The sequence below is a fragment of the Barbatula barbatula genome, assembly GCF_947034865.1.
Source record: "Barbatula barbatula genome assembly, chromosome: 3".
Classification (NCBI taxonomy): Eukaryota; Metazoa; Chordata; class Actinopteri; order Cypriniformes; family Nemacheilidae; genus Barbatula; species Barbatula barbatula.
In genome coordinates, this window is record NC_136764.1 from 14,225,971 (window position 1) to 14,253,361 (window position 27,391).

General features: G+C 37.1%; 3 protein-coding genes across 7 annotated transcripts; 1 reads left to right on the forward strand and 2 right to left on the reverse strand.

Moving 5' to 3' along the window:
• Positions 1-2,881: 2,881 nt before the first annotated feature.
• tbl1xr1b (TBL1X/Y related 1b) lies at positions 2,882-14,656 on the reverse strand. 5 transcript variants are annotated; one of them, XM_079451545.1, is made up of 17 exons: positions 14,005-14,291; positions 12,112-12,223; positions 11,572-11,637; positions 9,784-9,884; positions 8,872-9,017; positions 8,518-8,725; positions 8,052-8,184; positions 7,695-7,836; positions 7,251-7,314; positions 7,071-7,168; positions 6,631-6,691; positions 6,319-6,440; positions 6,089-6,163; positions 5,821-5,948; positions 5,174-5,339; positions 4,798-4,899; positions 2,882-4,584 (listed from the first exon to the last, which is right to left on the reverse strand). In XM_079451545.1, the coding sequence occupies exons 4-17, from the start codon at positions 9,839-9,841 to the stop codon at positions 4,558-4,560; spliced, it is 1,530 nt and encodes a 509-aa protein (XP_079307671.1). In that variant the 5' UTR covers positions 9,842-9,884; positions 11,572-11,637; positions 12,112-12,223; positions 14,005-14,291; the 3' UTR covers positions 2,882-4,557. The 5 variants fall into 5 exon arrangements, with proteins under 5 accessions (XP_079307671.1, XP_079307673.1, XP_079307670.1 ...); XM_079451547.1 differs by lacking the exons at positions 12,112-12,223; positions 14,005-14,291 and adding an exon at positions 14,581-14,656; XM_079451544.1 differs by lacking the exon at positions 12,112-12,223 and having other exon boundaries at positions 14,005-14,302.
• Positions 14,657-20,452: 5,796 nt separating this feature from the next.
• On the forward strand, positions 20,453-23,081 carry kcnmb2a (potassium large conductance calcium-activated channel, subfamily M, beta member 2a; the record flags this gene model as incomplete). Its single annotated transcript, XM_079453692.1, has 5 exons — positions 20,453-20,509; positions 20,706-20,728; positions 20,950-21,120; positions 22,463-22,658; positions 22,800-23,081. The coding sequence occupies 5 exons, from the start codon at positions 20,453-20,455 to the stop codon at positions 23,079-23,081; spliced, it is 729 nt and encodes a 242-aa protein (XP_079309818.1).
• A 320-nt stretch (positions 23,082-23,401) lies between these two features.
• On the reverse strand, positions 23,402-26,365 carry kcnmb3 (potassium calcium-activated channel subfamily M regulatory beta subunit 3). Its single transcript, XM_079452641.1, has 3 exons — positions 26,276-26,365; positions 24,476-24,682; positions 23,402-24,261 (listed from the first exon to the last, which is right to left on the reverse strand). Exons 1-3 carry the CDS (start codon positions 26,308-26,310, stop codon positions 24,078-24,080), a joined length of 426 nt encoding a protein of 141 aa, XP_079308767.1. The 5' UTR covers positions 26,311-26,365; the 3' UTR covers positions 23,402-24,077.
• Between the last annotated feature and the right edge of the window lie 1,026 nt (positions 26,366-27,391).

The window sequence follows — 27,391 nt, forward strand, 5'->3', positions numbered from 1 at the left end:
ACGATTTACAGTACAATACTTATATATTTCTGTTGGACATTTATTATCGTGACCGGACTTTTATTTTGGCGGGTTGTGAAGAGTTTCAACTCACTTGAAAAGTTGAAACTCCTTTCTGGATTTAAATTCTTGGCCGTAATCATTTCAGCTCTATTTTTAATTGATTCATTAATACAAAATATGCTGAAGTACGTGACATTCCTCTTTGCATAAGTTCGCATAATATTTCATGCTATGCATGCTCAACGCTTGTAGTTTCTTAGAGAACTTCAGTTATGTTTGTCACATGACAGTACTGTAAAAGCTAAATGATCTATGAAAAACCTTACATTACATGTTGTGTTCGTCATCTGATCGTAAATGATAGAATGGAGCTGCCAACCTTTCCTTTAAAGGTAATACATATTCCAAAGATTAATCAACATACAATAAGCAATAGGCGTAAACATTTTTATGTAACAAGTACTAATAGAGCATAAACATACAGTGGGTACGGAGACCCCTTAAATGTTTTGCTCTTTGTTATTGCAGCCATTTGCTAAAATCATTTCAGTAAAACAAATTCGCATTAATGTACACACCCCATATTGACAAAAAACAAAGAATTGTTGACATTTTTTGCAGATTTATTAAAAAAGAAAGACTGAAATATCACATGGTCCTAAGTATTCAGACCCTTTGCTGTGACACTCATGTAACTCAGGTGCTGTTAATTTCGTCTGATCATCCTTGAGATTGTTCTACACCTTCATTTGAGTCCAGCTGTGTTTGATTATACTGATTGGACTTGATTAGGAAAGCCACACACGCCTGTCTATATAAGACCTTTAGCACACCGCTAAAATAACGAAGGAGTGACTTCACAACAACTCCGTGACTGGTCTTGAAGGGCCCCAGACAGAGCCCTGAGTGGCTGTATTAGATCAAAGGGTGATCCTACTAAATACTAAGCAAAGGGTCTGAATACTTGTTGGGACCATGTGATTTTTTTTTCTTTTTTTAATTAATCCAGAAATGTCAATTCTGTGTTTTTCTGTCAATATGGGGTGCTGAGTGTACATTAATGAGAAATAAATGAACTTATTATTATTTTTAGCAAATGGCTCCAATCTAACAAAGAGTGAAATTGAAGGGGGTCTGAATACATTCCGTAAATGCAGCTTACTTTACAGGATCATTGTCAGCAGAAGCAAGCACCATCATCTATCCTTACACACAACCTCAAGATGTTTTAGAGGAGGATTAAGAAGGAGGAATGAGAACAAAAAGAGGAAGGGAATGACCGAGGTATAAGAGGAAGACTATAAAACATTGTTTACATTACAGATGAAATAACTGACAAATTGCAGAGCAACAATAAATACATTCACGGCTCTGTTGTCATAAGAGGACACAAGCACACACATCAAACCTCAAATGGGTGCTCGATAAATAAACGAATGAAGGATTACAGAAGTCGGCACACCCAAAGCTCCAAAAAGTACAAACATTTCATTAAAAGACTATAAAATGGCGTGTAACATTGAGTACACATGCTCTTCATCAGAAAATCTATTTTTTTTAAGCTTTTGTGTGCCTTTTTTGGTCAAAAAACAAATCTTTGAACTATGAAATAAAAGTTCAGCAATTATGTTTTAAAGAGCAGTTTAGGTATTAGTAAAAAGGGAGCCATAAAATGAAGAAATGGTTAAAACCAGGTCTCCATGACCCTAAACTTCTTCCAAACTCTAAATACAGTATTTCACAAAAAATATTTGCGAAAGGTTCTGTTGTATGGTTCTTGAAAGGTGAAATCAATGAAATTACATCTTGCTTCATCAGCTTTGAGATTGTCCCATCTTGTTACATGGTCCTAATACAGATAACAATAAATGTCAACAAATCAAAATTGACTTTGTTTACAATCATTATAATGTTACAATCATACAGTTGACTTAGATGAAGTTTGTGGCAACCATATTACAATTCATTTAGAAAGACTAATTGGACTGCTTATGTGCTCTTTCTCCCTTGAATATGGAAAGGTAAAAAGTAGCATTTATACACAGCATTTTCAAAATGTTATAAAACAAAATTGTACTGGCCGTTTTGGAAGCATCCTACTCACCATCCTAATATGCTTTTAATGTTTTAACAGTGCTCGGTTGTGATGTGGGTTGGTATGTTGTACCAAAAAGTCAGTGAGACATAGTTTCAGGGTGTGCCACCCACGTGTGCCACCCACCTGATGCCACATGGGGCATTGTTTCTGCATTAGAAAAATGAAGACATGCCAGCAGCAAGCCAACAATATTATCAAAATATATTTTATTCTGAACTTTTCATTCGATCTGACTCAAATCACAATAGTCAAATCAACATCTCAGTAAGTGATTTCGGCTATAGAGTGAGCCAAACAGGAGAAGAACCAACCGAGGAGCAAGTTAAAGATTACCTAAGAGAGACAATCACTGAACAAGTACTTAAATGGTCCAAGATGTTTTGATATGGCCATGTTGCTTAGAGCTCGTAACAATGTAGAATTACAAAAGATTTTAAAGTACAACATGTCAAAGGGCCTTAGAGTGATGGGCATTCGAACCAAAAGAAACAAATGCTTGCACACGCACACTGTAAAAAGTCATGTTCAAGTTAAAACATTATAAAATACCATTCCACTGTCATAGACAATAGGATAAATAGCCTACGAGCTGCTCGTTAGTTGTATTGAAACAAGTTTTAACATTGTCTCGTTAAACATTTTTGTTCCACTAGGAGAGAGGGGCATTTTCAAGCATTCTGGGCTTTATTTTCTTTTTAACAAAAAACAAAGTTACATTAGTTGAAACCAGTCACCTTGACCTCTACAATTTCTAGATAATCTGGCTCATTTTCAAGTAAATGTTTAATATCCCTCAAGTAATTTATTTCAGTCCAAAAGATACAAATGTTTTAAGTGCTCATTGTATTTGATAGGAGTATGCCTGTGTAGGTGACAAGTGTATTGAAAAACACTATGACCGTCTAATGGTATTTTATAAAGACACGTGAAAGCTAAACTGAACACTTGACCAACCAATTAATTGTACCCTGAAGAAACCAGGCTTGACATAAATCCAAAACATTAACTGAAAGTTTACTTTAAAATCCATCCTTTTAGAAAAGCATGTAAAAGAAATTTCCTGTGGAAACAAACGTTTCTCCATGTCAGTCTGTGCATTAACATCCATACCTTCACCTTCACTGAGCAGTAATGACGTCATTTTTCAAAAAAACAAAATGGAACACAAAAATAGAGAGATACACAAGCAGAAGCAGCACCACCATGACCTGACTTTGGACTTTCAAACCGGTTGTCCACTTCCGTGCCATGACCGATGAAAACTGACCAGTCCCATGATTCTGTCACTCTATGCTGCATTAGTTTTTCACCTCACATGAAGCCATAAAAATCAAGGCTGTTACAGTCACACGTACACCAATTCACTGCAGTACTGATCAGACTTAATGATCATTTCGAGCGTAGACCACTATAGAAAAGCAGAAAATGACAGATGAAGCTATAAAGAAAGAAGAATTAAGTAGAGAAAGCTGTCGGGTGTTCTATAAGGTCTTTCTCATAGGAGCAGAAACATTTGTGATCGTGTCAAATTATAAGAGTCAAGTAAAACTTTCCATGTTAAGCATTCTACACATCTCATGAGGATGGTGTGAGGATTATGGGATACCAACCCTAATCCACCTAAAAAAAAGGAACCACAGTTAGCTATCGTTTCTGTAACGGTAAATGTGCCGTTACGATTTTAGGGTGGGCCTATCACCATTTCAAAGTCCAGGCTTAACCAATGGAGGCCAAAGACTTATAACCCAATGAACAGGTTTCACCCATTCATGCACTGAACGTTCAGTTTTGTCTTACCATAAAGTTGCATAGGTTGTACAAAATAACACAGGGCATTCATTTTAGAAAATATATCTACGTAATTTAATAGGCTTTCTGTCCTTTGTTATTCCTCTGTATTAAAAAAAAAAGATAATCAAATTATCTCTCAAAATTTGGCAAAAAAAATCCTTGAGCATTTTTCTTTTAAAGAACAGTTCCAAAAAGTCTCAGAGCCACTAAACAAACATACAGTGCCAATACTCTGAATTGTCAATGTCATAAGACCATTTACTTGCCATGTTGAACAGCTCATCTCTTTAGCTCATGCAAATTACACCTATCGAAATATAAAAACCATCCATGGAGCGCTAAACGTGTACAATATGCACACGACGGCAGCGTGGACCTCAGCCCTCCGGCGTCTGGAATGATGATCGTGGGAACTAAGGATGCTGTGTGTGTGTGGTTAAGCATGTCTGTATATAACAGTCCTCGATCACACTGATTTTGTGTAGTAAGTGTCATGGGTCCACTCTGGGAGGCTGTGTGTTATGATGGGGCTGACAGGCTGTTGGTCCAAGCTGCGGTCTGGGATCTCCAACGAGGACTACAGCAGTGGATAATAGGCCAAGGACAATCGATAAATTTGGCTATGCACACATTCGTAGTCGGTCCATGGCTTCCCAATGGCAGCATCATTTCCTTAGGTCCAAAACACAAACCTGAAATGGGGAAAAGTAGAATTTTTTACAGTTAAGTTATGACTGAGTTGAACCTATTGTTGATTTCATAGCAAGTGATTGCAAGCTTTTAACCTACATTACAAAATTAGATTACACAAACCCTTCCTCAATCCGCCATTTGACAGACAAACCGGTAGAGTTTCAAACTGTAATTTGTTTAAGCCAATGTTGCGGTGTTGGGCTTAAACTCACCGAGCCATCTGATGCGCTTGCACCCACTTTGTCCCCAGTGGAGTTCCAGCATACTTCAAAAATGCCCCCTGTCCCTCTGTAGCTGTTGACTAAAGCACCGTTCTGTGGGGTAAAATTGAGGCTCATGTTAAAAACACCAATGCTAAACCTTTAATATTATAAGCATTACTGTGATTTATTTATCTCTTCACATTTCTTAATGCTATAGAATTAAACTACATTATATTTGAAAATAACACATCTTTGACACATCTAATAAAGTAAGTGTTTGATTATATTGTCATTTAGTAAGATTATACAATTTACAATTAATATATTTGTTATTTGAAGAGGATTTAAATGACATTGTGAGAATTTGTTACAGAGCTTACTGTACCTGCGTGTTCCAGATGTGGACACACTTGTCGAAGGAACCACTTGCCAGGTGTCGGCCGTCTGGGCTGAAGGCCACACTGTAGACGGGCTCCTGGTGTTTGGTCAGCGTGTGGATGCAGGCACCACGCTCTGCGTCCCACAGACGCACCGTTGAGTCGAACGATGCACTTTAAGCACGAGATAGTAACGCATGGTTAGTGAAGTTGCTAGTCAACTTGCCTGTATCTGAAATGAAAGCACTGTTTTATTGTTTAAAGGGATAGTTCAACCAAAATGGAAAATTCTGTCATTGTTTACTGAATCTAAGGTTTTCCAAAGTGCTATTCATTTAATTTGTACACAAAGGAAGCTATTTGGAAGAATCAGTAATCAAACTGATCTCATCCCCCATTTACTGCCATAGTTGGGAAAATAAATCGGATCAATGGGCGATGAGATCTGTTTGGTTACTGACATTCTTCCAAATATCTTTCCAAATATCAAATACCTTTGTGTTCAGCAGAAGAAAGAAATATACACAGGTTTGGAATAAACTGAGGGTGAGTAAATGATGACAGAATTTTCATTTTTGGCCAAACAATGCCTTTAACTATATTTAACAATATATATATGCAGTGATGATATTCTTAAAGTGGATGTATGCTGTACCTAGCCAGCATGGGGTTGGCGTTGGGGTTGTTGGTTCCAGGTCCAGTAGGGCTCCATTTGATGGTGTAGATCTCCTTACTGTGGGCTTGTAGGTCATGAACACAAGTGTCCTGTTTCATGCTCCAAAGCTAAACAATCAATACAAAACAAAGACAATGTTTGAATTAACATCTCCAAATGACAATCCAAACGTATCAGAACTTATTTATTTAATCTGCCAAAGCTAAAGAGTATGTAGTTAAGTGCTTGATGTTTGTTTCTTGTTCACCTTTAGCGTCATGTCATCAGAGCAGGATGCCAGGAGATTCCCTGTTGGATCCCATTTGATTGCATTGACTTCGTTCTGAGGGTAACAACAAAGGTGAGATAATTATGCTCTGAACAGATAGGGGTGTCACAAAACCAAAAATTCAGTCGTCATAACTAGCAATGCAAAGACATTTGACAAATTTTTTTGCTTATGCTTATATTATACAATATAACAAAAAGCCGCCTTACTGTGTGGCCCTGGAATGTCTTGACTGGTCGGTCTTGGCCCAGTTTACACACATGAATGCACATGTCTGTGCTGCAGGAGGCAAACGTGTTGTTGCTTTGCCAGTCCACATCCAGAGCTGGAGCTGCAGGTGTCAACCAGAAACCGTTTTTTAAATCGTCTTTCTTAGTATGAATTGTGGGTAATGTATTGTGGGTAATGTATACAGACAATACAAAGCGTAACAAAATGGTGGATAAGCGAGCACTTCAAAGTCTGTTTTGGCTAAACTGATCTAGTTGCGCATGAACACACTGCTTGTGTTGACTTGTTACCTGAATGGAATGGAAATTGCTGTTTGGCTTCTCCTGTGTGTGCATCCCAAATGATGGTGGTCTGAAAGATTCATATTCCCATTAAAACAAAGTTTAACCCTATTCAATAGTTGCAAGATGGCGCCAGAGAGCTTTTGGGTCACCAGGGCCGGCAGACTCATTTCTGGTCCTATAACACTGTGTGGGAGAAGGATTTTCGGCCAGCAAATATGGGGGTTTTTAGATAGAAAAGAAAGTAATATATGAGCGATATGACAAATCCTCTTTACATAGCTGAGCACTTTGTTGAGCCAAAATAACTTGATAGTGTTATAAGACTGGTAATGAGTCTGCTGACCCTGGCGTCACTAGCTCACTGGCGCCATCTTGTGAAACTAGGCCATTATCTTTCCTCAATAGATCAGGAAAACAGCAAGCTGAAGAATAAGATTCTACTCTACCTTGTCAACACCAGCACTGAGTATGAAGTTTCCTTTCTTGTTCCACTTTAAAGCAAATATAGGACCCTTGTGCTGCCCCAGTGTACTGGCGAGATTACCTGTGATATACAGGACACAGATTGGGTCAACTGAATAATAAATGATTTTACTGATATTATTAATATAAATACCAAAGCTTACCATCTTTAGTCCATATTCGGGCAAAGCCATCATAGGATCCTGTGGCTAGAAGTGTACCTTCACTCTATCCAAAACAAAAGAGCGAAAGAATTTTATAGTAGACCTAGAAATAAATAATTCAATCTGTCTGAACCAAATTCTGTAGATTTTAAGTAAATACATTCTTTTTATACGCTATCAGGGAATCAGGTTACCAATCTTAGATTTAATTCATTATAAGCTTACCTTTTAACTCTAAAGATGCTCTTGTGAGCAGCAAATGTAACCAAAATTGACAGTATACAGCCTTCCTTAACGGTCTTACTTGAACAGCCAAGATCCAATTTAATTCCAACAAATAATGAGCTTCCCAAAGTACTGCCCCACATTCTTTTCTTGGAACATTTGATGAATGCAAAATTAACTATAGAATACAATGACATAACCATCGGTGCCAGCACTCACATTCCAGTCCAGTGAGGTGACGTCTTTGTTACTGGGCACATCCTGACCCCCTTCCCGGATACAGTGCCGCAGAACCAGCTGAGTGGATCCACCGGCGCTGCTCTCGCTCAGGTTCCAGATCCGAGCTGTGGAGTCTCCAGAACTGATGGCAACATCAAAACACACATATGGATAAATCATTTCAAAGGCTATGCAACCCATTAAAAAATTATTCAAACACTTTGCTGTACTTTCCTATATCCTATAAACACTATAACACTTCACTAGAGGTATAAAGCAATAATTCTGAATGGTTCACAGCAAATTCACAGATTTCATCAAACAAAAACTGTGGAAAGGCTTTGGCTTAATACTGACCCAGAGGCAAGGAGATCACTGACAGGGTTCCAAGCACAGATGAAGACCTCAGATTCGTGGCCTCGCAGCACCATGGCTTTACTGGCAGGGATCTCCACCACCCTGTCCACCTCCATCATGTCTGAATGGTGATCTGTAAAAATGTGTTCCATTTGATTGGTTTTAATATTGAAAACACTGATTCACACAAGCTCAAGGTATATTTTGTTTTATGCACCTGCTACTGTATGCACACAAAGCCCAATGTACATTTTGTGATAAGATATATCTGGGCTATCCTTATATTTCACCCAAAATGAAAATTTAAAGAGACAGTCTTTTGGTAAGCACTGGGAAGTATGAATAGGACAATTTTCCTTTATAGGTCAATGATTTCCTACTGAAGGAAGAACTAGTCTGGCAAAACTACTAACTACTTAACAAAACCACATTAACTTCTACATTGTTTAATGCTGAGTAAGCTTACTGGACAGCGTGTGCGCGCCGTTCTCCTCTCCATTAGCCGTGTTCTCTCCATTCTTGGCAGCTGTGGCCGCTGAGGCGCTGGAGGCGGCAGCCTGCTGCTGAGCCATCTTATCTTTATAAACCTGCTGCCTCGTCTGAACCACATCTGGCATCACAGCGTCAATCAAGGACAGAGACTCGATCGGCCGCCCGTCAAACAGGGTACCGTCCTGTAGATCACAATACACAACAGGTTCAAGACGTGACTTTACTGGCTTTTGAGAAAAATTACAGCCAATTTAAAAAATGGTGTGAAATGGAGAACAGATTTAAACAGGACTGTCTATTGACATCTGGTACAAGTCCTTGCGCTGACCTCATTGATGCTGACTTCAGCCTCCACATACTGCAGGCCCTTCTGGATGATAGAGATGAGGGCAGCAGGGGGCACCAGAGCACCGTTGATGTTAGACTGGCTAATGTGGCTCTCTATTCCAAAGGTAAATGCTGAGTGGGAGAAGCCTGCAAAGGAAAGGAAGACATTTCTTGTTACCCTTTCTCCTCGTGCACCAGCTAAATATTCCACTCTGCCTTTTGTAGTGCATTCTGGGATGGCCTTATTGGGAAGATACATATAATCCTAAGAATTCAAACAAAGTATACAATGCATTTACTTGGGCAATCCGACGAGGTATAATAAATGCTGCTAAATATTTGGCATGACAATTTGTCATTTTTTATCCATCCGTGATAATGACTGTATCTGTGATCGCTAAACTAGTGGATATACAGTGCCGCATGCATATCCTCCTCTTCAGTGTTCGCATGAACTTTCTTCCGATGAGCTCCATGTATGTGCAAGCCTTAGGCCTCTCGTCCGCGCGTATAGTTAGCTCTGTTCAGTATGTTTAATTGTCACTTGCATTTAAAAACAGTTCATAATACAGCAACACATTGTTGTGAAAGTTCAAACAGCATATAGCTGCTCCTTAATGTAGATTGTCCTGTACTGTGATTTCGTCCAATTTAAAAATCTGGATTTTAGCAGCAGTTAAAGTGACTGCTGGTGGCATTCTGTTGTAAAATACAGTATAATGTGACAGATCCGAGAGTAGAAGAAAAACAGATATCAAGTGCAACATTAATACGACGAAGTAACACATATGCTAATTAGATTGACATCACCAGCGCCATAACTTGTCAAAATAATTTTTGAACAGTATGTGTAGGGAGCTTCGACATGATCTCAAAGAGAAAAAAAAGAGAAGGATTGTTAAATAATACACACCTGACTCCTGCAGGTATCTGTACACCAGGAAATTGACCTCATCACTGCTTATGCTCATTTTGGATCCTGGTTTAACCAAGAGGTCAGGGCGAGAGTGGAGCCTGGGAAACAAAAGCACATTTGTGTTTGTGTTCTTCACTGCCAGCATGAAGAGCATCCCTGGATAATTTGTAACCTTGGTCTTAAATAATAACACGCCAGAAGCATTCTGTTAAAGAAGGCTGAAATGGTTTAAATAAGTGCCAATCTTGTTACCATGGAGACGTTCATTCAAAAAACTACTCTTGGTATCTACATACATTTTTTTGACCAATTATGGAGCTGAATCTGACCTCTCCAGCTGAACTTTCTCACGGAAGCCCCTTAAAGCCCTGCAGTAATTTTCCACCCATTTGCTCACCGCTGGAAAGAATTACAATTCTCTGAAAGGCGGCACACAGTAGCGACTGGGATTTTGATCGGAAGAATAACATGTGTGAAAACAAGATGAAATGCTCCAGAGGGACTCGCATGGCTGCTTGTTTGACCTTTAAGACTACTTCACAGCCTAATAAGCCTTCACGTAAAATAGTAACCCATTCTATGACAAGATCCCTGTTGTTTACAATGTTTCAACAGTGCTTAAAGAGCAACGACTGCCTTATTTACAATCAAATAAACATTGGCATGCTTTAACGAAAAGAGCAAGAAATTCTAAAGCAGGTTAAAGAAATCAGATTTTTTTTCGAAACACATCATAAACGTTAGAAATATATTGCTGAAACACGTTACAAAGACTCAGAAGTATATAGTACTGAATTGTGAAGTTAAACCGTTTAACTGTTTTTCACCAATACTGTGTTCAGGATTTTCTGTGCGGGTCTAAAACAGTTACTCGATGACGAAACGGGCGTCCAAGCAAGCATGTTACCGCCCCAGCGGTTTTTGACAGTTGAGAAACAGTGTCATGACAATAGCCGCTTTCCCGTGAGTGGCTGTGGTTTCAGTTGCGACAGCCGACACGCCCCCAGCTATTGAGAGCAGAGAGTCCTGCCTATTAGATTTTGATAACTTATTTTATTTACTTGAATGTATTTTTCTCCATTCATATTTGGCTGGGTGGTTAAGAACACATTTTTCTGTGTGACAAACTCAGAACACATATTTTAGTGTCACTTTACACTGACTTTAAGAGAATTCAGTGGAGCTGGAACTATATTTCTAATAATCTGTGAATATAAATGAATCATGGAGTTAAATGTAATACTTAAATAATGATTTAAGACTCTTTTCATACATTTTAAGACCTCATTGCCACTTCAAGTTTTAACCGGTAACATTGGCGATACTCTACTGATTGTGAGACAGCATAACTAAACAGTCGTAGTTTGTGATAAGAATTAATAATTTAATAATTTGAAAGAACAGTGTATATTACCTAATGAATAAAAATATTTTACATTTACATTTGGCAGACGCTTTACATAGGCATCTGCGATCCCCTGGGATCAAACCCACAACCTTGGTTGTTAACGCAATGCTCTTACCACTGAGCTACAGGAATGGCTGGTGCAATTGCGATGTAAGGTAAAATATGCGATGTAAGGCTTCTTGTAAGAGAGAGAAACTCCATCTTTCTAAAGTGTGAACATGCCAACAAATCCAATTTTAATCTTGTGACATAAACATGCACATGTGTTAACACTACATTCAGGAAAATGTGTCCATGTAAAAATAGCTATCGTTTTGCTTAATGTCAGTCAACAGAAAAAGTTTGTCAAGACTAAAGCAGTAAAGTCAGTGACTTACCATGAGACCAAGTGTTGACTAGATGCTCACACTCTTGCCGTCCATGTGGAACACAGTTAAATCAGTCTGTCAGCAAAAAACATGTTATGTATTAGTGATAAGAGATACATCACAAAATATGTTAACAATAGCAAATGTGTGTTTTGTCAATAGAAACTAGTTGGATTTAAACGAATGGCAAATCAGCTACGCATGTGACATTTTGAAGAAAAACTGACCTTTGGAGAATAATCTGCGGCACATTTACACATATCATGATTTATCTCAATTTTTGACCAATGAATTTTAAAATCTTCTTTGACACATTCATGTAACTTAAATTTTTAGAAAACGTCTCCGAAACCAAACTCACAGAAAAGTTAGTGATAATCAAACATTAAACCACCATGATTCAAAAACGTCTCCACCACTGTCATATAACATTAAAGAATTATAATGCATGTCTTATTCTCAGTGATATTAAGAGAAACGGGCAAAACTTTGAACTGACAAAGGTGTGGCCACCATAAAACAAAAGAATTAATGATAGTGGGTCCCAACCTGCCATTCAACTTTACTGAAACACTTCATGTGATAGAATTGATCACACTGCAACTAAGAAACTGCTGGACAGACAGTTTTGAAATCGCTCCAGGCCAACTCTGGGAAACTGCTTGAATGATTGGATACAGGAATTTAAAGGCTGATGCCAATTCTGATGTCTAAGAGCAAGGTGGCCAACTAACAATGTATACCATTTAATGGCGGCAAAATAAATTCCACTAAACATATCTAAATCTATTACAATGCATTTCAAATTATCTCAGATTAACATCCTAATCTTTACAAATATAGCTGCAAGCAGCAATACAACACTGGGACAAAAGACCTTACAAATATATTTGTGTTTATATTTTTGCTATAGCGCCACAAATTAACAATCATTACCAATGTTTGCATGCTTCTTCAAAATCAAATCAAGGAAACAGTTTTGAATATGATAATTTTCTTTAGTTGCTAATCATTTTGATGAATTAGGCTCTGCCCTTTGTTCAGAATAAAGATCCTACCAAATGGCATTGTGCATATAAAATGTGATAGTGTCTGCCCATTGTCACTGTTTTGAGGCCAGGAGTTAAAGAATTGTAAGTTTTTATTAAAACAATCTTAAAACTTGACAAAACTGCTGAAAGTTTTGGATTTGCCAGTGGGAGCCATGTACGAGAAGGTCTTCGAAATAGGAACTCAAAGACACAGATTGTGGCCAAAATTACTTTTGATAATTCCCTACACTTTCACTAAAATAGTCCACTTGAAAGAGTGAATGAAACAAGCATTTGAACACCATGTACAGCTGCAGGTGCCACCATCTGCACGGATGCAGAAATTCGTCATGACATCCACAGTGGAAAGGTAGACACTAGCTGTAAGTGTAAATTGGTTTCCCCCTCATTGTTGCAGTGGACCGTGGCATTGTATGAGTGCACTCGATAATGTACACAATGACTTTCGACCACACTACAAAATGGCTGTCACATGAAGGAACAGTTTGTCCAAAATGATCATTCAGTCATCATTCCCATTTCTTAATGAAATATTCCTTTCATAGGGTTATAAAAACGCAATTGAATACCCTGCTATACCTTGCTAATGCCCTAGCTGGGCTCCGTAGTTACAGAAAATTTAGCGCCACCATATGGCGAGCAACGTCATTCTTTTACTTATTTTCAGACTGCTAATTTGGGTAAAAAAATATTTTTGTTCTCTTCACGTACCCACTGTATTTTTATTACAATAAATATAAACTACAACGATCCGGTGGCGTTTTGCGCTTGAAGCCTATTTATGACACCATAGAGACGGGATAAGAAATTCTGTGATAACTAATAAAAGTTCTCATAAAAAAATATATAAAACAATCTCACAAGACGCCCGTCTTTGCACAGGTCACCCGTAGATGTGGGCAGAGATATAACACGCCATGTAACTAATTTGTTAACTTTTAGAAATTGCAATATGGTAATTTATTAATAGCAACAAGTGCTAACTCTTTGCCGGAAGCTCAATTACATTTCATTTGGCTATTAGCACACGGCTAATACACATCGTGCACAAATGTCGGCGAAAGCAACCGACTCGACGAAAATCACAAAAAAAAACATTGTACGTTTAGCGCGTGTGCGCGTCCATAGCAACGGCAGCTAACTAGTCCGTTAAAGAAAAGCTAGTTGTTGTCAACGTCCACCGCGCGTGCACAACTCGAGGAAGCCAAACGCCCATCCCCCACTGCCACCGCGCGGCAACACGCACCGCAGCTTTGAGTCTGCGAAAGGAACCGCTTAAAATGGATGTAAACGCACAACGTAAATATAAAAGCTCAAATGGACAATATGGCCGTAACGATTATAACGGTGTCGCGATATGCGTCGGGGGCGAATAAGAGGCTAGTCTTACTAGGGCCGCCGGAGCACCGCTGCCTCCACTGATCAACCGCTAACGTTAGCTTCTGGAGCTAATGTACTGAACAAACGTGCCACAGCGTCGATGTAAGTCCGACTGAAGGGTGTTGCTCGGTTTTTCCAATCCACAAGTATCCCTCTGGCCTTGAATAATGTATATTTTCCTGCTATCTGCCCAAAATGTGGAAAATTAGAAGAAACATTTAGCAGTTTATGGACAGCCAAGTGCCTCAGAGGAAGCCGACGGCCTCAGACTAGCAGTAGGGCGGAGACTTTCCAGGCGAAAATGAGGCATCCGAGACTAATTTTGATCCCCTCGCTTGGAGTGAATGAGCCATAATTATTTTAGATTTAAAACCTGTTATGAAGCTAAATTAAATTTAAGTAAACTGAATACGAGAAAGTAATTCTGGGGTGGCGCTTTGTTGTCATTATAGATGCATCGAAATACTAAATAGAAATCAAATATCTGTATGATATTTACTTTTCTCATATTGGCCGGTATACAAAACGGCGATTACTTTTTAAAAATAATAAAAAGATGTGTTCATTCTCTAACCCTATTCCTCACCGTAGAGATGTTTTTTGTCTGGCTGGTCACTGCCTGCAATTCTACCACACCCACAATATTCTCTGCTCAGTCATTCAATAACAGACCATTGGTCTGTGAAATACACAGTTTTTTCAACCTACCGTAAGTATTACAAAAGCGTCGCAGTTCAGCCTCTTGAGTACTTAAATATTCACGAAATGTGTGAACATTGTTTTTGTAGTGACTTCTCTTCGTTTGAATTACATCGCTTCTAAACTTAAAACAATAAAGACGCTTAATAATAATAAAGTAAAGAAAGCTTTCTTTACGATGTTCAATGTGATGTCTGAAAACTTTTCTCGAGGGGATGATGACACAATACTGTAACATCTTCATCATTGCTGAAACCCATTTTTTTATTCAATTTAACCCACCATGCACACATGCTGTCTAATTAATTATTGCCTGACAACACATAATTTTGTATCTGTTGTTGTGATTTATTTGTGGTATGATTTGCAGTCTGTTGCCGATCAGCTCTTTACTGATCAGTTGTAACTATTAAAGTGGTTTATTCCTGGCAAGTAAAATATTTGAACAAAAAATAAAACTTTAAGGAAATTAGAAATTGAATGAACAGTTAAACTGTTTTTAACTTTATAAATTAATTTAACTATTGAGGAAGAGCCAGTCGGTGGCAGTTGGAACAACTAAACTTAAGTAACTTGGGCACTAGATTGGTTCAGTTTCAAAATGTAATATTGGACATCTTTGGGCATTATTGTGACATTGGAAAGAAAGAGCTGCATCTTAAATGATAAATGTCAACGTGAATGTCAAGCCTTGAGTGGATTAGTAGATTTTATGAAGAGATAATAGTGTGCATGCAGTGAGACTGATCTTTTCTTCTGTCTCAGTAACAGGGGGAATGTAATGTAAAGGTCAGTTAGGCTATAGCTTATGAGAAGAACGCAAGGATACTCTTTTATTTGCCAACTGATACTTTTTAATCAATGCCGATTTGTGTGCATCCATTTTTCACTAAATACAAATACTTTTCGAAAAGGCTTAATGTGCAAATGGTTTGATTTCCCTGGCGATTGCCTCTTAATATACAAATGTATATGAAAACACAAATATAGGAAATTAGCAGTAATGTCAGACTTTTTGAATGCTTCAGTTTCAACCATTGCCTTGTCTCTGCGATACAAACAGACCAATAAATGTGCTTCCTTAAATGTGCTTTGGCAACAGCACTGGCTCTAAATGAGGCAATCAAATTAATGCTGGACATACAGCGGGGAAAGAGAAAGTAAAAACTTGAACACTGCGAGCCAGTCACAATTATTTATTCAACACCAAATTTAGCATGTTATGAAATCCATAGAGCAAAACATTACACATCACTGGCTGGGGTTTTGGATTAGTTTTAGTCGAATTACAGCCAGATAGCAGTTTCAGTCATTGGCCTGATATCAAAATGCATATTGGCTGTTTAATTACACAGACTCGTGTGGAATTTGTCTTGCACTATTATTCATAATTTGTACGACCTTCACATTTCTGTTGGAATTGTTTTGGCCCACCAAGAGACAGCAGAATGAGTCTTTTTGATAAATGTTTCTGACAGGCATATCATTTTATAATGAATTTAATTCACAACAGAATTATGAAAAAACCCCAAAATGAAACAACACTGAAAGCTGATCATCTGCTGTGTTAAAGTCCAGGCACGTCTTTGTCAGACCCATTATGGACCTGTCCATAAACCCCACACCGTTAAAAAATCAGTAACAGAAAGAGTACATTTTTAATCTCTAAGAAAATAACAGGAAAATTCTGTAAAATTACAAGCTGTGAAACCGCTCGACTCATCTAAATGTGACTTGGGCTTTGACTATGAGAAGGTCATCAGTCTTAGCAGAGATGTCTAGCATCCCAATACCAGATGGATGGTTTCCAGAGATGTGTGTGTTCCCTAGATTACGGTGTGGGGAAACTACGCACCATTAACCTGAAATATGATAAATGAGTAATGAACAGAACGAGATGACAAGCATAGACAGCAGAACATTTATAACTCTCAGCATACCAGAAATATACTGTAGCCTACATCTAAATTACATACCCAGCATGTCTAGATTAAAAAAAATCTGTAATTGCTGCCACTAGGAGGCCATACACAGTATGACAACAACAAAAACAAATGGCATTAATCAGCGCTCAGATTTATTTAACTAATTTAGCAGGTTACATGTAATGGGATTTTCAAAAACTATATTTTTCTCTGTCATGTTTTTCTTAACCCTGCTATTTGAGTTTTGGAGCAAACACAAATTATTTAATAAAATGGCCACACAAATGGTCTATGTAAACCTATAAAAGTAATTATTCTCTAGAAGTAGGTAATTGTAACCATGGCTCTATTGATATAAAAAAGACGAATGTGCAAGATTTCATTTTAAATGCATGCATTTAAGAATATTCAACTTTTGCATTGTTGCAAAACAGATTTACATTAAATAAACCCCTGTTTTATTCTTACATATTTTTTTGTGTGCGTTTTATGGGAGAAAAAATACAACAGCACAGGTTTGAAAGATTATAAGTGTGAGTAAATGATGCGATTTTTAATATATTGGTAAACTGTTTCTTTAACTTTGCTTCTTGATTTTATTTCTTAATCTCAAATTATTATGTTTATAGACATGGAGAACCTTCCAGAAAATTGTGAAATTTCCATCCAAATGATGATACCTGAAATCACGGGTATGAACTCCAACAGAGACACCCGGTGGCACAATGACATTTAACCTTTTAAGCCTAGACGTTCATCCCAAAGTAAAATATTTTTCATTATTTACCCACCCTCATGCCATTTCAAACATGTTCTAATATACAGTAATTTAACTGTTAATTTACAGATATTTTTTACAGTGTATGACTTCTGCAGAACACAAAAGAAGATATTTTTAAGAAGATATTTTTAAGAATGTTGGTATAACTAAATTGGCCCGCATTGACTTTCATTGTATGGACACAAAACCACAGAGCCATTTCTCAGAATATTTTCTTTTGTCTTTCACAGAAAGATTTACTGTCATATAATCTACGTACAGTCGTAAGGGTGAATAAATGATGGCAGACAATTTATTTGTAACTGTCTCCTAAGTTCATGTAGTAGGTGTGTAATGTGTGGATGTGATTCATGGTTCACTGGACGTTGCCTACCGAAACCAATTGCCTTGAAATATGTCGCATGTTAGGATGAGACATGTCTTTTTAAAGACCTTTCAAACCTTCTGAACACTTGACCTGCTATAATAACAAGGCAGAAAATACCACCTGGAACATTCTTGGAAAAGGGCAGTCAAATTTCTCAGAGGGTTGAACAGACATGTGAGGAAGCTGAAACAATTGCCAGCAACAGGTGTAAATGTTCACCATTATGAACCTGCTCAACACTGACAAAAACAGTGTGGCATGCTGGTCGGATTGTCAAATAAAAGATTAGAAAATATTTCATGTAAAAATGTAATTTAGTGAAAATAATGTGGATATAGCACTTTCCCCCCTTACAAGAACAAGTCAGCCTATAGTATGGAGATGAAGCTGAAGATCGTATCATTTTAAGAAATTGGCTCTTTGTGGAAAAAAGAGAAAGATTTCAGTCTGTTCTTTCGGCAATGTGTGAACAGTGTTAAATGGATTTCAAAGATTGTCAGAATTTAAAGGAGACTTTCAAACATTCCAATTATCGTCTCTGTGTGCATTCAGATGGACAAACTGCAGCAAGATAACAGACTGGCTTCTTGCACTTACAGCAGTTCTGACTTCTTTTCATCAGTTTGCCCTTGTAACAGAATAATATATCTGTCATCTCTCAGATATGTGGGAAATTTTAGTCAGCAAAGTCTCTCTGAGACAAAAACAGAGCCAAATTCGACACGGAACGATCCTTTACTGAAATGCTTGCTGTTAGTGGCTGTCATCTTCACCTATTATCTCTCACATCTTTATCATCAATGTCATGCATGTTTGATGCATTATATTGCAGCAGCCATCGCAGGCTCAAAGACAGAAGTTTGAAGGAAAGTGGACCTCGGTTATTTCGGTTCATCTTCCCCTCTGTACAGGACTGGGGCGAGGTCAGGGTGTCAGGCCGGCTAGGAGGGACTCATTCCGCACATCATTTGGCAGGAAGTTGCTGCCCTTTGCAGTTTCACATGCTGGCACATGGCCCACGAAGGCACAAATCTGCCAGCAGCATTATTGGGTATTTTAAAAACCCTTCCAAGTCTCAGGAGGTGCGGGAAAGGCTGCTGGTTATTGACGCAACATGCTTTCTTGATACAATACCTTGACTTTGTCAATACAGGTATGTAGAGACCTTGGCCTTGCAAGGGATATAAATGGAAAGTTTGGATCAAAGATATTGATTAGGTAGAGCATGCAAGCTTGTGCTTAAATGCTTGGCTTCCTTTTGAAAAGAGTTGGCTATAAGAATAAAAATGCAAATTAGTCAAGGGGGAATGTTTCAGTAATATGTACCTTGTTCTCAAAGATTTCTCAAAATGCACTGCTCCACAAGAACAATTTTTCTGTTTATTAAATGGTTTCATATATATTTGAAGAATACATTGTTAATAATGTATAACAATTTACTGTATTGAATAATAAGAACTGGTGCTTTTCATATATTGAAAAAATGGAAGCACTTCATTCCAAAAATATGTATTATTTATTCAATTATATTTTTAAGTATATTCCCATTTGATTTGTTATATAGATTTAGATATAACAGTATACATGTTTTGGGGTGACAAGGACAAAAACAAAGGAATCTGGATAAAAAAAAGTTTTGCAAAAAAAAAGGGCTTTGATTTTGAAACCCGTTTAACAAATAAATTTGTTTCAATCAACCATAACATTTTATTGAGTTAATTTGATAGAAATCTTGTATGCTTGTAACCAAACTTGGCCAAGATTGACTACCATAGTAGGAAAAATTGTTTAAAAAAGTTTCTCTGTTCTGTTGAACAGACAAAACATATATATTTTGAAAAAAATGGAAAGCAAATAGTTCTGGAGCACTTTTGACTACCATTGTAATTTTTCCTACTATGGTAGTCAATGGCATCTTTTATGTTAACTAAGTTCTTTATTTTGCAATGCTAAAAGAGCTATGCATCAATTCACCCTCATTCTGCTGTATAGCAAAGAAAGCCATAAGTGTAAAAAGACATGAGGGGTGTAAATTATAAAGCCTCAGTTTTGGGAGAACTTTCCCTTTAAGAAACATTTGACATTGCATACACAGCACAGATGTGTGTGAGTACATCTGCACATGTAATTCTTGTAATGTAATTCTTGCTATGCCCTGATACACTTTGTCACAGCTTTCAGTAATGTCATTGGGAAGACTGGAGAGCATTCTAATCTAATGTATCCATCTGCACACACGGCAATGGTGTAATTTGCATGTGTTTGTGTTTTTCAGAAGGAATATCTTTTATTGGTCTTTTATTATGCTCTTAACTCTTGATTGCTAACCACATCAACTGTATTAATTCCAAATAATTTGTTTGCTTAGATAAAATGAGAGGAATTATATCTTGGGTATACAAATTTTCCTTGCTGTTTAATTTAGTTTCAAGCCAAAATTGTAGGGGATCTGGCACACACATATTTACCTGAAAATAGCGAAAAGTAGGCCTGTTCAAACATCCCAACGACACGATATTACATGTTAGATTTCTCTTCATGGATTTATCCATCAGTGTAAGTGCATTGTCAGTGAAAATATGAATGTATAGTCTTTACATAGTAAAACCAATGTGTTATAAAAATCAATACCAGCTTCTTCACCAGTGCTTTAAAATCGGGATCGGCTGGACCAAATGTCTATATCATGTCAGTTAATGGAAGGTTTATGAGCTCAGATGAGTTGGAGGAAATGGCAGCTTTTGTAAATTTGCACTCCATTATGTGACGGCATCGATAGGGCAGTGTAATGCTATGGTGTTGCATCGGGCCAAGATTTCTCAAGCTCTTGCTTTTAGGTCTTTCTATCGAAATGTACCCACTACTGTGCCTTTTGTTGTAATAAATCTAACACAAACACTGTAAAATAAAATGTTTTCTGTTCAGATTCTGTCTTCCAGATCACCCCAGACAACTTCAGAAAGTATGTTTATTATAAAGGGGACCAAAACAACAGTTCCACTGGAAAATAGGTGCATCACTTTAACCTGTTTTACATGTCTAGTCTGTATTCATGTGTCTGAATTATACATTGTATGCAATTATCAGTATCTTCTGAATCTCTTTAAATAGCAATACTATAAGGTTAAAGTTGTACAATTGATGTGTTTGAACCCATATCTCTTTTTACACTCCTTATCCTAGAATAATTTCTAAGAGCTTCTGGGGACATGAGCTTAAGGACAAGAAAAGGAGAGAAACAGCGCTGAAGGCAGGGGAGGACAGAGCTATTCTGTTAGGGCTGGGGATGGTATTCAGCTCTGTCATGATGTACTTTGTGATCTGTATCACAATGGTGCGTGCTTACACAGACAGGTAGGGCTAGCGTTATGTCTTCAGTAATAATGGGTTGGAGTCTCTTGGTGGGTGTACAATCTTAACCTACTAAACATTATACAATTTACACATGCGCTTTTACACAAATTGTTTTTGAAAATCGCTTCTTGTATAGACCGTTTCAATGGACACGCGCGCGCCTGACCCCCAGTTAACTTCCGGTTTGTGTTTGGCTATAATATCTTTAAATCAATATAAATCATATTTTTTATTTATATTTTATTTAATTTATGTTAATATTAATTTGTATTATTAAATAAACAATTTGTTGAATGGGTCCTGTATATGATCGCATTTAAAGTCACCATGAAATCAAACAGGAAAATTCTAAGTGTTTTACACAGTGTTGCAGTGATTATTATAATATAATACAGCTTGAAAAGCTTCACGTGGTTTATGATCCACCTTTAGTGGGTTAATGAATGGCTTCAGTGATTCTTAAATTAATTCCAGTTAACTATTTCTTTTTGGTATATTTTTAATTCAGACTTTGACATCAACATGCTGTACTCAGTAAATAATGTTTATGTTTGTTGATCATTAATATGAAGGTATGTGCAACTACATCTTGGCAACAGATAACTTAATCTTAATTTTCTTGAAAAATTCTACCGGAAGTTGTAGACCATTCAGGAATATTTGGAATACTATTTTCAACATAGGCCTACTACGATTTGGGAGATACTAATTCTACTTTCTAATGTAATTAGGGTGGATATTATACAGATTGGAACGCAGTTGGTTTCTCAAGTCTCAGTTTCTTTTAACAGAAGAAGCTCAACCACTAGATGTCAATGTACCATACGTTTTTTTTTAATGCGACCATATAGATGGTTTTTCATCAACAAAATAAACAAACGTATGCGTACTTTTGTGACCCGAATTTAATTTCTGGTACACATTCACAAACAATAGAGTGCCTGTAGTTTATTTCTGATCACAACCAAAAGATACCGAGATGAACCGTTACTTTGCTAAACTTGTCTCTCTTTAATTTTGAATTCAGACTCCGGTACCAAGCTCAACCGCTTTATGAACTGTACGGTTTCTTTAAATGTGTCTAAACTGCAGGAACCATTCAACAAATTGTTTATTTAATCAAATGAACATACAGCAAAATTCAATAAATAATTTCTTTATTACAATTTTTATACAGTAAAGTAATAATACTTATTAATATTAACATAAATAAAATAAAATAGAATAGTTCTATTATTAGACACGTTCACAAACAAGTGTGCATGCACAGTAACGTTTGTTTATGTTCTAAAGATGAAACCATCGTCAATATTCTTCATTTGATTTTCCTTCTTTATCGCAGTGTACTGGCAGAGGAGACCACCTGCACTGTGTTGAACTCTTCTCTAACAAGGGATATAAACTGTTCGTATAGCTGTGGTTCGGACTGCTGGAGAAGCTCAAAGTACCCCTGTCTACAGGTCTATGTCAGCCTGAATACCACCAGCCGTGTAGGACTGCTCTCTCACAATGAGGAGATGTTGCACATCAGTTCTGAGGTGAAGCTCTTATTCATTCAGGTTTCTATAGCACTATAGCTTGTGAAACAGCTCCACCCGTAGACAAGAGAATTAAAAAAGTGTGAACGCTAACTCAAGGTTTGCACAGTTTAAGATCGATTTTATTTGGATTTTCTGCAGTGTTTCTATGTGCCAAAATGCCAGAAAGACCACACGGCCCTGCACTCTCTGATCCAGAATATTTCCGAGCATTTCAAGATGCACCAGCAGGTAACATGCTATCATGACTCCAGCGAGCATCAGACCAGCATTCTTCTGAACACCTTGTATAGCAGTTCAGTTTTGCACTCTCTCTTCTGGCCCTCGTGTATATTATCTGGAGGAACCCTTATCATTTTCATGGTCAAACTCACTCAATACCTCTCGATACTGTGTGAGCAAATTGGCAAAGTTCCAAAGTGAACAGTGATTGACAGACTTGGTGAATTGGATAGTGGAGCTTTCATTTCTCTTCTGTTTGTATTTTGTATGCCAATCTTCTGTATTTTATCAATACATCCAATTGAAATTATACTTTTTAATAATATTTTAAGCATTGTTTCCTTGCAATATTTTACACTACTGTAAATAAACTGTTTACAATTGGCAAGAAAATCTACATGACCTGCCACAACATAATCCTTAAACAATTCAAATTGTCTGTTGGGAAACATCATTCTCAGGCCAGACAACCATTTTTCATTGGAACAACATGTATCATGCAGAATAAAACAAGAAATGTTTATAAGAAAGTAGACAGAATCTGTTTATTTCTTTTTTAAAGCTTACAGATAATAACACAATACACATAACCACCTGTATGTGTACAACTGCACCGTTACAACACAAGGCAACAATTGTACGTTTTTTTAGCCATTGGACTAGAGTAGCTAGCTAGAGTAATTCCGCTCTGTGATGCCTCCAGGCTTGCACATTAACATCCTGTAGATCCCGCCTTCTGTGAGTTTACTCGGTTTGCCCAGTTTCTCATCTCGAGTTATCTCAGTACAGAGGTAAGCCAGGCGCTGGTTGAACTTTACCAGCCCCACTAAGAGAATACCACTTAAAAACATGAGGCTGGGCCACAGCAGGTAATACAAGGCCATTTGCACTGAGTATTTGCTCCTTAAGAGGGCGACATCCGGGTGTTTAGCACTGAGATAGCATTTTATGCTTTCCCCCTGATAACTTAACAAAGTACTTTGGATGTTATTAGCCTCCGTCTCTCGTTCTGTTTTGTTTCGTTGGCATTTTGGGGTGTAGAAACACTGAGAGAAAGATAAAGGAAGGCATGAGAAACATAATATGTTCATCTGAAGTAAATATGCATTTACTGTTTTTATCATCGAAGGCATCATTGAAGTAATAATCTTCTTTTTCTTTGAGTGTCTAATAGTATTTAGTAGTAAAAACAATCCTTTATACCTTTGGGTTGAATTTCATAGCCTCTTCATTATAGTAAAGTTGAACAGTTTTTTCAAGATCTGTGACGTTGACCAGAACGTTCAGACATTTAAAGCTTACAATGGCATCGTGGCAGTCCATCACTTCTTCCAGAAAATCAGCCTGGATCAATGTACAGTTGGAGTCAGTCCAGTCAATGCTATAAAAACCAAAGTAATATGACTGAAAGCAATAAATGATTAAAGTAAAAGATTTTGAAAATCTTTCGAATTTCCTTTTGAATTCCATTTATAATTACAGATACTATATTATAAAATAGCAATTTGACTTACACGATTAAGAATATATGTTATATTCTCAATATATATTTATAATGAATATTTAAATTGGCTTCCTGAAAACCTGAAGCTAACCTTTCAAGACATGGTTTCACCATTGCAATTCCCACCAGAAAGTAAATGAGGATAGAGAAGATCATCATGGTGAAGCCCAGGAGGATGGCTCTGTCTTCTCCCACACTGCTGGACTCAGGAACTTGAGTTCTGCCTTTCTCATTACACTTCATTTCTCTTTCTTTCCTCCAGTTTTCTTGCAGCTGGGTTTGCTGATGGATGACATCTCTGAGGAACAAAGCTTTCCATTAGCTCTAGAAGTTCTACAAAAATACACTGGTGACAAAATACACTGGTGACATAAGGTTATGAATGACATAACCGAACCAGTGTAATACATAAAAACTCAGCTTTCAAGTGCAAAATATGATCTATGCAGAGCTGTACAGTGCGCTACGAAAAATTGGTCTCTGCTAAGAATACATTTTATATTGTAGCACGTGTACGATGCAGTTTGGCAGGTGCATTAGCCAGAGCCACTATTTGAAGTGGGTTTGATGTATAAACTGTAGTAAATAATAAATGTATAAACTGTAGTAAACACTATAGTATACTTAAATATTTATATAGTAAGGTTCAAATATATATAGTACACAAGATGTTTCATTGGATGTGCGCGTATACTTGTCCCAAGACTGTTTAGCCTGTGCTACAAAACCTCTGTGGCATAGGTGCTATGTGCAAAAAAAATTATGTACAGCCCTGCTATGTTTAATAAGGTAATAAAATATATTCAAATGTACACATGGTTTAGGAGGTTGGCTGCCAAGTGTTTTTGTACATTAAAACAGTAACCTTTATCATTAGAAAATATATTTTCAGCAGTATGGTAGCGTACTGTAGTTCTGTATTGAAAATTCATAACATATATTTAAAAACTGAAGTTGACATCCTGATCACGTTGACTTGTGGCTTCTACTTAATCATATATATTATTTAATCAGCCATCATCAGTTCATGATAGGTCTGCACAAGGTGTATACACTATTGCAAAAAACGATTTGACTCAAAAACAGATTTTTGTCTGAATCCTGCTTTCGGCTATTAATTTATGACGATACATGCAAAAGAAAAATGCTACATGCAAGCTAATGAAATAATGAAACTTTTCAATTACAACTACATCAAGATTCAAGGTTAGAATTATATGGTTCAATTTTGAATCACTCAATGCAAAATGCACGTAGCTAATAACACACAATTTAAAACATCGTCCTTAATTTTTTTAATAAAACAGATCCTGATCTCTGTACATACCGCATGTGACGTCGCCGAGCACCTTGCAGGGTGATGTTAACAGGAACACTGAAGGACCCCCGAGGGGCCTGATTCAGCAGCATCTCTATCTCACTAAGTAATTCTTAACTGGGTTACAATACTAAATCAACTCAACACAGATAGATCCCGTTTTGACAAGGTCAGAAACATCAACGGCATAGCCAACAGACATATAGAGTGCACTTAAGGTATTGTTTTGTTCGTACAGATGAGACAATGGTAATATCTTCCCCTTGTTTGAGCGTGGATGTCACAGAGAGTTTCTATAGGAACAACTACAACCAGGCATGGCCATAATTATGTCCTATGGGATTTTTGACTCACCTGCTGGTTTCTAATTATTACTGAGACCTAGGCAAAAACTGTATTAATGTAATATCAGTTAGTAGTCATCTTAAAAACTTGCTGGGGTTCTTTATATCACAGTGATTCAAAAACAGCAGTATTTTCTCTTAAATGAAACCACCCTGCTCTAAACAAACCTGATATCTTACTTTGTGACATACGATGTAAGATGAGAAAAAGTTTTAAATGATTTCTTACCTCAAAATGTGTGTTCTTTTGTACAACATGGACATTATAGCTTAAAAGACTGTAGGCTAGTTATAATACATATTCTGAAACTGATGCAATGGCAAAACTCACAAAACCTTTAGCATTATATAACAGTGTTTTAATAATTCATTGTTTTTATATTCAAAATAATATTAATTATGTATGAAATATTGATATAAAGCAAAATACAATTGGTCAGGACAACGCTGCACACCTGGTCGCCTCTTTGGGTAACCGGTCTATGATGTAGATGCAGTTGCTTAGACAGATTGATTGGAAGATATTAAACTGACCATTTAAGTTATTCTGAAAGTGAATTTGGAAATATCATAAAATAAAATGGAAGTACATGTATGACAAAAATAATGAATGGCATTTGAGAATAACAAACTGGCCTCCTAATTCTCAAAATCAACTATATAGTGAAGATTGCCTTAATACACCTAGTGAGCAAGCCAAAGGCAATGTGACAGTAAGATGAAAAAATGAGATGAACCGGGATTCAGCAGGTGGAGTTTATCCTCTTTTAGAAGAGAAGTGAAAGTAGTTGTATAAAATGTGTGTTTGTGTGTGTGTAAAAGAGAGACATCCTGCTGTTAGATTAATATGCCTGTGAAAAACAGAAGACAATGATTCTCAAAGTTATATTGTAAACATTTCTATAAATTTACAAACGGACAAACTGCTTTACAGAGCACATTTCGTAAATATGCTATCTCCTTTGGCAAAGGAACGAAAACGTGACGACATCTTAGTTCTCTGTGAGCAGTGGAGTGAGCAATTGGTTGCAATTCACAACCACACCTCTAGATGCCACTAAATTTCATACAATGGACCTTTAACTGAATGTTTTAAGATAAAAATGGCGGAACAAAAAATTATAGTAAATAATCTGCCATTACCACGTATATGTCCAAAAACTATACCCTAGGCCTGATTGTATAACTTTAAAAAAAATGTGAGATAACGGAATAGAATTACAAGAGGACTACTTCACCTAAACACGATGAATAATATATACAGTCCACAGGTAATACTAGATCTGAGGAGCACTGAAACTGTCCGGGCCTGTTTATCAGAAATAGTACTTTACTGAATGGTAAA

Excerpts from the sequence above, each read along its gene's own strand:
- tbl1xr1b (XM_079451547.1), bottom strand. The coding sequence starts at position 9,841 with ATGAGCATAAGCAGTGATGAGGTCAATTTCCTGGTGTACAGATACCTG. Across the intron at positions 8,726-8,871 it reads CTGAAGTCAGCATCAATGAG|GACGGTACCCTGTTTGACGG; the intron begins GTCAGCGCAAGG and ends TGTGATCTACAG. Across the intron at positions 7,837-8,051 it reads AGTGATCTCCTTGCCTCTGG|TTCTGGAGACTCCACAGCTC; the intron begins GTCAGTATTAAG and ends TGTTGCCATCAG.
- kcnmb3 (XM_079452641.1), bottom strand. The coding sequence starts at position 26,310 with ATGTCCATGTTGTACAAAAGAACACACATTTTGAG. Across the intron at positions 24,683-26,275 it reads AAAAGAACACACATTTTGAG|AGATGTCATCCATCAGCAAA; the intron begins GTAAGAAATCAT and ends TTTGTTCCTCAG. Across the intron at positions 24,262-24,475 it reads GTGAAACCATGTCTTGAAAG|CATTGACTGGACTGACTCCA; the intron begins GTTAGCTTCAGG and ends TGGTTTTTATAG.